The sequence below is a fragment of the Pleurodeles waltl genome, chromosome 1_2 (genome assembly GCF_031143425.1).
Source record: "Pleurodeles waltl isolate 20211129_DDA chromosome 1_2, aPleWal1.hap1.20221129, whole genome shotgun sequence".
In the NCBI taxonomy this organism is placed as follows: domain Eukaryota; kingdom Metazoa; phylum Chordata; class Amphibia; order Caudata; family Salamandridae; genus Pleurodeles; species Pleurodeles waltl.
The window spans coordinates 972,302,971-972,315,619 of NC_090437.1; the positions used below are offsets into that span (position 1 = coordinate 972,302,971).

At 48.2% G+C, this 12,649-nt stretch overlaps 1 protein-coding gene across 2 annotated transcripts in view; it reads left to right on the forward strand.

Annotated features, from left to right (window-relative positions):
- The first annotated feature begins 4,886 nt into the window (after positions 1 to 4,886).
- The window catches only part of CHIC2 (cysteine rich hydrophobic domain 2), a 137,514-nt gene continuing 129,751 nt past the window's right edge, over positions 4,887 to 12,649 (forward strand). Inside the window, exon 1 of one of the 2 annotated variants that reach the window (XM_069201208.1) lies at positions 4,887 to 5,174. In XM_069201208.1, coding sequence (XP_069057309.1) covers positions 5,050 to 5,174 — 125 coding nt within the window. In that variant the 5' untranslated portion in view covers positions 4,887 to 5,049. The remainder of the gene's footprint in view (positions 5,175 to 12,649) is intronic. The other variant, XM_069201218.1, reaches the window with a different exon arrangement.

Genomic DNA, 12,649 nt, shown 5'->3' on the forward strand with positions numbered 1-12,649 from the left:
CCACGTTTTATCCAAACTCACAAGTGGATACCAATACTCTTAATGTAGCTATATATTCTTCTACAGATTCATCACTGGATTGTTTACAGCTACAAAAAACTTTCTAATAATACACTGGCTTCTTCAAAGTATTGTCTTCTCATCCGCTCCTTCCCTTCCAAATATACATTCCAAGGAGTATCAGTACTGGTTGGTGCAGCCACAGGAGGTAAATTATCAAACACTCTCTGACCTGCTACACCTAAGTGATTAAACAGAAGTGCCAATTTTCCAGCAGGCTCAAACCTATTGGCATAAATAGCAGTCAAATAATTCTCGAAAATTTGCAACCATTCTCTCCACTTTATATCTGGTTTGCCTACCTTCTGTAGAAAAGCTGGTGGCTGACCAACATCTTGACTAGTTGCCATATTAGATACACATATATTTCAAAATTATATTAAAAGTGTATATATTAAATTATTACTTGCGGAGAAGAAGAGAGAAGAACACCTCAAAAAACACAACTAAAAGAGAAAACCTTTTTAATTTTATGGTTAAAACCTGGAATATTGCAGTGATGGTAATGTACTGCTTACAGCAAGCAATAAAGATTGAAACTACAAAGTAATATGGCCACCTACATCAGGTGTAAAGAATCACAGCATGTAACTACGCACTGTGAGAAATGCTATAATCTCACTGGAGTTGTGTGCTATTAGTCACATTGCAGTCTTTGGGTAATGCGCGGTGAACACGTGATAGGCGTAGCACGTCAATTGCAGTCAGCCTATGCACGCTCGGTGGCACAAGCAAAGACTTTCTGATGGAGATTCAAATTGGCTCCACTCTCCAAAATGTGTTTCAAAAGAAAATCAATTCTACATGCCAAAATGCATGCCACACAGGCAACTGCCTCCAGAAACTCACCTCCACATGCCCGAATAAAGATGAATGGCTTCCAGGATAAATTATCCAGACATCTGCTTCAAGTGCTCTCGGACACTCAGTAAATAGTTGTCCTATTCCATTGTAGTCAGGGTGATTCACACAGCTGTTGGTGGGTCTTGAAGCAAGTTACTTCCAAGAATGACATGCGCTACTGCCTCACTTTTTGTACCAAAATATGTAATGAGGCAGAAGAGAGTCGATGTCCAATATGATAAAATAAGTAGTAACTCAGGCGAGGCAAAGGCAGAGTAGGAACAAAGTATCTCCTTTATTTATTGATCCACTACTGCTCCCATCACCAGACTGATCTGAAATGCCGGCTACTGTCAAATGTCATACATTTCAGAATCAAGTCAGTTCCCTGAGAAGCCCAGATTCCATCCAATGAAATTACAACAATACAAGTTAACTCATAACAAGTACTTACATATGAATAAATTGTAACATAAGTAAACAATAAATCACAAAATCATATAATTAACAAAACACATATTACAGGGAGAAAGATTATTGTTGGGTGTAGGAAGCTGGCTCTGTATATACTATCTCAAAGTGGGTGATAGTGTGCACAGAGTCCAGGGGTTCCCCTTAGAGGTTGATAGTGGCAATAATAGATAATACTAATGCTCTATTTGTGGTAGTGTGGTCGAGCAGTAGGCTTATCAGAGGGTAGTGTTAAGCATTTGTTGTACACACACAGGCAATAAATGAGAACACACAGTCAAAGACTTAACTCCAGGCCTATAGGTCTTTATATAGAAAAAGATTATTTTCTTAAATTATTTTAGAACCACAAGATTCAGAATTCAAGTAAGTACATAAATTGTAAGGTACTTGGCATAGGTAGATATAGAACGCTGAAGTAAAACAGTAATGTACACAGGTTAGCATAAAATGGCAATAAGCTTTTTTTAAAGTGGACACTGCACAATTCAACAGTTCCTAGGGGAGGTAAGTAAAGGTTAGTTTATCAGGTAAGTAAAGCACTTACAAGTTCAGTCTCCGGGGCATAGGCAGCCCATCGATGGGGTTTCAAATCATCCCCAAACACCCAGCACCAGCAACACAGGGCCAGTCAGGTGCAGAGGTCTAAGAGGGGCCCAAATACCATAGGTGCCTATGGAGACTAGGGGTGCTCCGGTTCCAGTCTGCTAGCAGGTGAGTACCTGCGTCCTCGGGAAGCAGACCAGGGGGTGTTTGTAGACCACTGGGGGGGGTCCCAAACAGGCACACAAACTACACCCTCAGTGGCACAGGGGCGGCCGGGTGCAGTGGGCAAAGAAGGTGTCAGGTTTTACATTATAATCAATGGAGGGACATTGGGGTCACTCTGGTGATGCAGGCAGGGCACAGGGGGGCTTCTTGGGCCAGCCACTGACTGGGCAAAGATGAGGGCCGCCTGCTGGTCACTCCTGCACCGGTAGTCGGTTCTCCTCAGGCCTGGGGGCTGTGGGTGCAGTGCTTCTTCCAGGCATCGGGGTCTTTGTTACCGGGCAGTCGCAGTCAGGGGGAGCCTCTGGATTCTCTCTGCAGGCGTCGCCGTGGGAGTGCAGGAAGATCGTCTTAGGGTGGACACGCCGTGGGAGTCATCTGGGGGTCCTCGCTGCAGGTTTCTCTGGACATGGGCCGGAGGCGTCGGGTGCAGAGTGTTGGGGACTCACGCTTCAGGAGTGAGGTGAGAGTCCCTTTAAGGTTTCTTCTTGTTGCTTTGGACAGAGCGGCTGTCCACAGGAGTTTCTTGGTAGTTTGGGTTTGCAGGGCAGTCCTCTGAGTCGGCAGAGGTCACAGGGCCCGCTGAATGCGTTGCTCTGACAGGTTCTGTTAATCTGGAGACAGGCCGGTAGGGCTGGGGCCAAAGCAGTTGTTGTCTCCTTCTTCTCTGTGGAGTTTTCAGGTCAGCAGTCCTTCTTGTTCAGGTCATCGGGAATCCGATTTCCTGGGTTCAGGGTCACCCCTAAATACTAAATTTAGGGATGTATTTAGTGGAGGGCAGTACACAATGGCTACTGTCCCTGAGGGTGGCTACACCCTCCTTGTGCCTCCTCCCTTTGTGGGGGGGGGGTGTCACATCCCTAATCCTATTCGGCTAAATCATACATGCCAAGATGGAGGATTTTCTAAGGAAGGGGTCACCTCAGCTCTGGACACCTTAGGGGCTGTCCTGGCTGGAGGGTGACTCCTCCTTGTTTTTTTCATTATCTCCTCCGGACTTGCTGCCAAAAGTGGGGGCTGTGTCCGGGGGGGCGGGCATCTCCACTAGTTGGAGTGCCCTGGGGCATTGTAACACCAGGCTTGAGCCTTTGAGGCTCACCGCCAGGTGTTACAGTTCCTGCAGGGGGAGGTGTGAGGCACCTCCACCCAGGACAGGCTTTGTTCCTGGTCACAGAGTGCACAAAGGCACTCACCCATGTGGCCAGATACTAGTTTTGAAGTTGCAGGTTGGCAGAGACCGGTCAGCCTAGCACTAGCAGTTGGGCTGCCATGCAGGGGGCATCTCAAAGATGTCCTCTGAATGCATTTCTCAATGAATCCCACACTGGCATCAGTGTGGATTTATTGTGCTGAGAAGTTTGATACCAAACTTCCCTGTATTCAGTGTAGCCATTATGGAACTGTGGAGTTCGTGTTTGACAAACTCCCAGACCATATACTCTTTTTGGCTACCCTGCACTTACAATGTCACCCTCACCTGTGGTATAGTGCATCCTGCCTTAGGGCTGTAAGGCCTGCTAGAGGGATGACTTAACTATGCCACAGGCAGTGGGTTGTGGGCATGGCACTCTGAGGGGGGTGCCATGTCGACTTAGTCCTTTTATCCCCACCAGCACACACAAGCTGTGAGGCAGTGTGCATGTGCTGAGTGAGGGGTCCCTAGGGTGGCATAATACATGCTGCAGCCCTTAGAGACCTTCCCTCGCCACAGGGCCCTTGGTACCAGGGGTACCAGTTACAAGGGACTTATCTGTGTGCCAGGGCAATTGTGGAGACAAAGGTACATTTTTGGGGAAAGAACACTGGTGCTGGGGCCTAGTTAGCAGGGTCCCAGCACACTTTCAATCATAGCTAGCATCAGCAAAAGGCAAAAAGTTAGGGGCCAACAGTGGCATTTTCCTACATTGGGCAAATGATATATGTATTGACTCAGAAGAATTTGGTTTAATCCTAACATGTAGAATAGCATAATTGACCTTTTTGGAACAAGAATCTTCCAGAGTGCAGTTATTTTAAATTCATCTGCGCTTAGAAATGGTGGACGTGTGGATTTACGCACTGTATTAAACATAACTGTTTGAAAAAAAGGCTTGTTCCAGACCATTCAATTTCCATGCTAATCAGATTTAATAGCCTGACCTGACCCTTCTCACAGCAAAGCATATTTGAGAATGAAATGAACATATTGATACATTGATTATTAAATATTTTCAATCCTATTATTCTCCATGGATTTCTGTACCAGACACTCCCACATCCTTCTCTTGTTTGCTTTGTAAAACATGCCCAGTAGGTTAGTGACTTTCCATTTCATGGGGGTTGCAAGAGTTCTCATTGAACAGAAGGGGGTAATTTTTGATATTTATTTCTATACATGGACTGCTTGGTTTACTTGCGAGAAAGTGTCACTCGATGTGTCATGATTTGGCAGTAGAATGTCACCTATAAGTACACTGAAACCATGGAAGTGCAATATATAAACAATGTGAAAACTTGCTAGCTCAGTGTGGTCCAGCCCTAGCACATCCAGTAGTAGAGTTAGACACATGGCACCTGCTGTCAAGGGAAAACGCAGGTCTATGGCCCATAATCTCTCTCACGTTCACTACATCGGATGCAAAGCATGGATTTGTCCAAGGTGCTGAGTAGTTGCACCTTCCATGCTTTCGTTTCTGCTCCTCTCAGTGCTCGCGCACGCTGCCTCCGTGACGTCATCGGCTTGCGCTGCTGTCGACCCAGCTCGCGCCGTTGCCGGAGTTTCGCTGAGTGACGCGGCGGCGCAGGATGTTATTGTTTGCAGGTTCCGTAGACATGGCGGAACAGGAGGCAAGGCGAGGCAGGGCTATCCGGCGGCCCTGCGCTCCTACCCCTTGTTCCCACTCTGCTTAAGGCCACCGTACCTTCGCTATGGCGGACTTCGACGAGATTTACGAAGAGGAGGAAGAGGGCAGCGAGGAGCGTGCCCTCGAGGAGCAACTGCTCAAGTACAAACCAGACCCGGTGGTGGTGCGGGGATCCGGGCACGTCACTGTGTAAGAGAACGGGGTTTACTGGATAGAAGCCTATGGCTGAGTGGGGAGTGTGTGGATGCAAAAAGGAAAAGAGGACGAACGCTGGGGTAGTTTATAGGTGGTTGGCCTCACTTGAACTAGAGAGTTAGAGGACAGGGGAGGAATTCTGGATGATGATAAAATGGAAGAGTAAAGTGTATCTTACATATTTGTATTTATTAATGTACTATGCTATCTCTCATTCGAGGTTTGATTTCCAAGACACTCCAGATTGACATTAGAAGACAAACAAATGTGTATACCTAATACTTCCTAGATGTGCATGCTTGGAGGTGAAGTGTGTTAAGTCATTGGGCTTCAGAGTTTGTGGCAGCTGTGGCACATATAAACTTTAGTTAACTCCCTCAGCACCTTCCCTTTGTGATGTCAGATGTGTTGTTTCATTTCTCTTTGGGCTAATAATATTGGTGGACTTGACTTGTGTCTCCTGACTGCTTCTATCCTTGTGACAAACACACTTAAAACTGACCACGGAGACCTAGTTTAAACCTAGTAGGCTGGTGCTGATACTGTCTGTTTCATGGTTGCTTCATGTCTTCTGCTGCTGTCCTTCTCAGATACTCACTGTACTTTAGTATCTATGTTCTTATGTCAAATCCCACCATACAGCACATCTGTTGGTTGCCAAAACTATTGGGGACATGCTGAAAGCTTCCCTAAGAATGTATTCTGCCCATTGCTTACCATTGGCATTGTGTTTTGTAACTCACATTTGCTTGCTTTCTATTTGCTGGCTTTATTTCTTTTAGGCAGGCCAGCCTACCTTGTTCACCACCTTAGTGATTGGCTGTAGCCTTCCATAAGTGCTCGCTTTCTGGGAACTCCTTCCTTTTTTTTTTTTTGCAGTACTCCAGCAGAGTATGTATGTTTTCAGTTCTCTCCCTTGCATGCTAGTTCAGGAAGCAGCAACCATGCTGTATTTCTGTGAAAAGGTTTACTGTGTTGTATCTTTCTGCTTGATTGCTTCTCCTGGTCAGCGCTCTTTACTAATAGCATAACTGAATACTCTTCCTCAATTTCATGCATGCCATAGGCGCTAGAAGTTGTGGCGTGGGGTGTGCTGAAACAGCCCCAAAATACTCATGTTGGAGCTCAGATGTCAATGAGCAAGAAACAGGCCTTTAAATTTAGTTTCTATCTTGTTCATTTGCTGTGCATTCAAAGACAGAGGTCAAATGTTAGGCTCTGTCGTCTCAGGGAGGTTGGTGTTTATTTCATTTCTCTGCCTTCAAAGTAAAAGCATTTGTGACAATCTTGCTAGGTACTAGGGGTTGAAAGGAAAGGCTGTGGGATGTACTTTTTGTATTTCTATCGCACAGCAAACATTTAAATGCCAGTACAAGAACTGAAACATTTCAGAATTAGGGAAGCACAAATTAAGCACATTGTTTTGTAATTCTGATGTGTGGTAGAAGCAAGTGTTTGAGTAGGATCAAAACAAATCCATGTACTAGGTGATGCTGATTTCCACACTTGATCATTTGTGCGATGTATATTTTTATGCCTGGGCAAATGTAATGATATTTCAATTGTAAATGTATTGTTTGTAATGGCACTGCGCTACCACACCCTGCAAACTACACTCTACAACACTTCATGCCACTTTACGCTAGGCCACTTCACAGCACTTTACTCCACTCTACTTCCTGTCACTCCACCACGCCATTCCACTAGACAGCACAATATGAAACTGTGCTCCACTCTGACATTCTACAACTACTCCATTCTACACCACTTCACTCTATGCCAGTGATAATCAAAGTACGGCCGGGGGGGCGCATGCGGCCCTTTTGACCTTTACATGCGGCCCCCAGGGCAGCAGTAGCAGTAGGCTGCTGTTTACGTGATTTAACAGGGGACACTTTATTTATTTAAACATGATTGAAGATAAGGAAAGGAAGTAAGGAATTTATCCTGCACCACTTTAACTGCAGGAACACTTTCATTCTTTAAGAAACCTTGCAGCAAATGTCTACAACTATGTGTTCTTAAAAAATCAAAAAGTGTATTTCATTTACACACAGAACCATTCAATCTAAGTGCATAAGATTATATCAGTGCATGGGGAAGTATTTTTTTAAAACAAGAGATTTCAAACATAAATTCAGAAACTTTCATTCTTCCACCCCCAACATTCATTCTTACCCCCACTTTGATATCAATGCCAGTAGTGAACTAAGAGGTAAGTCAGTTGTTATCTGCACTCTTTGATTGGCCTGATTTGCTATTATACATGAACAACTTTATAGTTTATTAAATCAAACACAGGAGAAAGGTTTGCACAGTGCACATACCAAAGTCATGCATTGTGAGGTCCCCCTACATGCAATAATGAAGAAAATTAAGGGAACGTGAAATAACACAATTGCGTAGGATCACACAGTTTGGTAAAGTGGGGATCCTGGGATTATTGCCAGGTTTTCTGGTTTCACATTGTGCAATTCAGCCACTAGATCGATATGCTTTGCTGCCCCCTATCGCAACCATAATGCCACAAACCCTCCCCAAACAGAGGCTCCTCCTCCCTTTGATCGGCATGCTGCTAGCATCATTGCGGCCCTCGGTCACACCACAGCCCTAACTTTGTGGCCCCTGGGAAAATGTTTGCGATTAGCCATGCTCTGTGCCATTCTACTCCACCTTATGGCACTCTACCCCAACTCTAAATCACTCCACTCTACGATAAGCCACTCTGACATTCTAATCTGCCATGTCCCTATACGGTATGCCATGGCACTCTATGCTCCTCCACTCTACGCCACAACACTCCACTCTATGCCACTCCATTCCACCCTACGATCCCGCATTCTATGCCCCACCACTCCACAACAATCCACTGAACATAGAACTCTGGGACCTCATCACTACACACTCACCTGACATCACCTTACTCACGGAAACCTGGACCAACCTCTCCTCAGAACCCGACATAGCCATAGCCACCCCCAAGGGATACAAACTCCAACGCAAAGACCGCCTAAACAAGCCAGGCGGAGGCATCGCCATCCTACACAGAGACACCATCAAAGTCACCACCAGCTCCCAAGACACTATCGGCAACACTGAACACATGCACTTCCTCGTCCACATCAACAACAACTCCACCCTCAGAGATACACTAATCTACAGACCACCCGGACCACGCCCCGCCTTCTGCGACACCATCGCAGACAGCATCAGCCCGTACGCCCACACCTCCACAGACTACATTATCCTCGGTGATTTCAACTTTCACTTAGAAAACCCACAAGACCACAACACTACCTCCCTCATAGACAACCTCGGACTCAAACAACTGGTCACCGCACCCACCCACTCAGCAGGACACACGCTGGACGCATTCTTCACCTCAAGCCAACACATAGCCTACACCCACACCACCGAACTCCTCTGGACAGACTACCGCTGTGTCTACTTCTCCTTCACCAAACCCCCCACACACTACCATCAGTACACCACACCCTACTGCATGTGGGACAAGATCCCCACAGAACGACTGAACTCCCAACTGGCCCATAATCCCCACCCCCTCCCCACACCAACGACCCCAACGCAGGAGCACACAACCTCTCCAAATGGATCACTACCTGCGCAGACACACTAGCACCCCTCAGAAAACACATCACCACCCGCAACATCAAGAACACCCCATGGTTCACCCCTGAACTCCAAGACTCCAAGCGCAAATGCCGCCAAGCTGAGAAAATATGGAGACTAGAACCCTCCTCAACCAACTTCTCCACACTCAAAACCAACATTCGCACCCATCACCAACTCATACGCACCGCCAAAAGAGATCACTACAAGACACGCCTTGACAACTCCCAAAACAGCAAAGAACTCTTCACCATCATCAACGAACTTGCCAAACCCAAAGCCAGCAACATAGACCCCACACACACACACACACAGCCCCTATGTGACGCCCTTTCCAACCACTTCCTCCACAAAATCCTGGACATCCACAACAGCTTCATATCACACACACCCACCACACACACCCCTCTCCCACCCAACACAACCCCCCCCTCAAGGCCCCCCCACCACACTATCCACATGGACCCCTACCACACACGAAGAAACCGAAAAAACCATGAACTCCATCCACTCCGGTTCCCCCTCCGACCCCTGTCCACACCGCATCTACAACAAAGCTAGCCCTACCATCGCCCCATACTCTACAACATAATCAACTCCTCTTTCGACTCCGCCACCTACCCAGACCCCTGGAAGCACGCGGAATTTACCGCTCTCCTAAAAAAAAAAAAAAAAAAGCCAACCCGGAGATCCTCTCAAACTACCGCCCCATCTCCCTCCTCCCGTTCCCAGCCAAGATTGCAGAGAAATTAGTCAACACTCGCCTATCCCACTTCCTCGAAGCAACCAACACCCTTGACCCCTCACAATCTGGGTTCCGCAAGAACCACAGCACAGATCTGCCCTCATCGCATGCACTGACGACATCAGGACCAAAGTCGACAAAGGCGAGACCGTCGCACTCATCCTCCTAGACTTCTCCGCAGCTTTTGACACCGTCTGCCACCACACACTCCGAACACGCCTCCACAACATAGGAATCCGCCACAAAGCCTTAGACTGGCTCTGCTCCTTCCTCACCGACCGAACCCAGAGAGTCCGCCTCCCGCCCTTCCACTCCAACACCACCAAGATCACCTGCGGAGTCCCCCAAGGGTTCTCTCTCAGCCCCACACTCTTCAACATCTACATGATCCCCCAGCCAACATTCTCCGAGCACACGGAATCACCATCCTCTCATATGCAGATGACACCCAACTCATCCTCTCCCTCACCCGCAACCCCACCACCGCCAAAACCAACCTACATGCCGCTCTCCTAGACACCGCCAACTGGATGACCACTAACCATCTCAAGCTCAACTCAAACAAAACCAAAGTCATCATCTTCGGCCCCAACAAAACCACATGGGACGCCTCCTGGTGGCCCACCGCCCTAGGCCCCGCACCCACCCCTGCAACCCACGCACGCAACCTCGGCATCATCCTCGACTCCACCCTCTCCATGACACAGCAAATCAATGCTCTAACCTCCTCCTGCTTCCACACACTCTGCACCCTAAAAAAATCCTTCAAATGGATCCCCCCAGAGACCAGAAAGACAGTCACCCACGCACTCATCAGCAGCAGACTGGACTACGGCAACGCCCTCCACGCCGGCACCACACTCAAACTCCAAAGAATCCAGAACACAGCCGCGCGCCTCGTCCTTGGCCTCCCCGACATGAACGAATCTCACCACACCTCAAATCCCTACACTGGCTCCCCATAGACAAGAGAATCACATTCAAGATCCTCATCCACGCACACAAATCTCTCCACAACACCGGCCCAACCTACCTCAATGAAAGAGTAAACTTCCACACGCAACCTCCGATCAGCCGACCTCGCCCTAGCCACAGTCCCCCGCATCCAGCACACCACCACACCACCACAGGAGGCAGGTCTTTCTCCTACCTCGCCCCCAAAACCTGGAACTCCCTTCCCACCGACCTTTGCAAAACCAAAGACCTACTGGTCTTCAGAAAGAACCTCAAGACTTGGCTGTTTGACCAGTGACCCTCCCTGGGGTTGCCCCCTCTTCTCCCCCCCACCCCCCCAGCGCCTTGAGACCCTCACGGGTGAGTAGCGCGCTCTACAAATTTCTTTGATTGATTGATATGCCACTCTTCTCATGCCATGCCATTTTACACCACATCACTTTACGCCATGCCGTTCTACGCCATGCCACTCTACTCAGTCAGTCAATCAGTGATTTGTAGAGCACGGCTATTCACCCATAGGGTCTCAAGGTGCTGTTTGTGTTCGTGCTGCTCAGTTGAAGAGCCAGGTTTTGAGGTCCTTCCTAAACTGCTTCAGTGATGCAGTCTGCCTGAGCTTGGGAAGTAGCGTGTTCTATGTCGGGGCTGTTAGGCAGGCGAAGGATCTTCCTCCTGCTGTGCTTTTCCAGATCTTGGGAACGGCTGCAGGGGCGAGCTGGGAAGAATGGAGATGTCTGTTGGGTACATAGAAGGCGAGGCAGTGGTTGAGGTATGCCAGTCCTATGTTGTGTAGTGCCTTGTAGGTGTGGATCAGGAGTTTGTATGTGATGCGTTTGTTGACTGGGAGCCAGTGTAGGTCTCTGAGGTGGGAGGAGATGTGGCTGTGTTGGGGAATGTCAAGGATGAGTCTGGCTGCTGCATTCTGGATCCTTTTGAGGTCTTGATTGTAGTTTCTTGGTGATGCCGGCATAGAGTGCTTTGCTATAGTTCAGTTTGCTAGTGACAAGTGTGTGGCTAACTGTTTTCCTCGTGTCGGAGGGTATCCACTTAAAGACCTTTTGCAGGAGTCAGAGGGTGTGGAAGCATGATAAGACGGCGTTGACTTGGCGGGTTATGGATAGCGAGGTTTCCAGGATGATGTCCATATTGCGTGCGTGGTCCCTAGGGGCGGGGCGTAACACAGTACGGTGGCCCACCAGGAGTCCTTACAGGTGGAAGGGGTGAAGCTGATTACGAGGATCTCTGTCTTGTCCGAGTTGACTTGGAGGGCACTGCCTTCCATCCAGGCGGCAACTTCTTTCATCCTGTTGTGGAACTTTCTCTTGGCTTTGCAGAGTCCTTGGACAGGGGCAGGATCAGTTTGGTATCGTTTCCGTAGGAGACTGTTTAGCCCATGTTGCTTGATGATCTTGGCAAGCAGGGCCATGTAGATGTTGAAAAGTGTCGGGCTGAGTAAAGATGCTCGGGGCACTCTGCAGCATGTGTCTTTGGGTTCGGACGTGAACGGTGGTAGTCTGACACTCTGTGTTCTTCCCGTGAGGAAGGACCTGACCCAATCCAGTGCTTTGTTTTGGATGCCGGCGTCATGTAGTCTGGCGTAGAGGGTTGAGTGGGAGACGGTGTCAAATGCATTGGAAAAGTCAAGGAGGATGAGTGAGGCCATGCTTCCGTGGTCGAGTAAGATGCGAATGTCGTCATTGGCTGCTAGGAGAGCGTTTTCAGTGCTGTGGTTGCCTTTGAACCAGATTGTGATGGGTCTAGGATTTGGTATGTCTTGAGGTATTCGGTGAGTTGCTGTTTGATGACTTTTTCCGTTACTTTGGCTGGGAAAGGGAGCACAAAGATGGGTCTGTAGTTTTTCAGCTCCCTTGGGTCGGCAGTGGGTTTCTTGAGCAGCGTGTTGATCTCTGCTTGCTTCTAGTCTGATGGGAAGGTAGCAGTATCGAAGGATCAGGTGATAGATTGACAGAGCTCCGGTGCTATGGTGGCGGTGACAAGGTTGAAGATAATGGTGAGGTCATGGATCCGAGGGTGCTCCCGAGTGAATGGAGTTCATGAGTCTTTGGGTGTCCTCTTTGGTAATTAGGGTTCAGGATCTTGTGAGGTGCTGGGTCTGTGGTGTTGGGCGGTGGTCTACTCC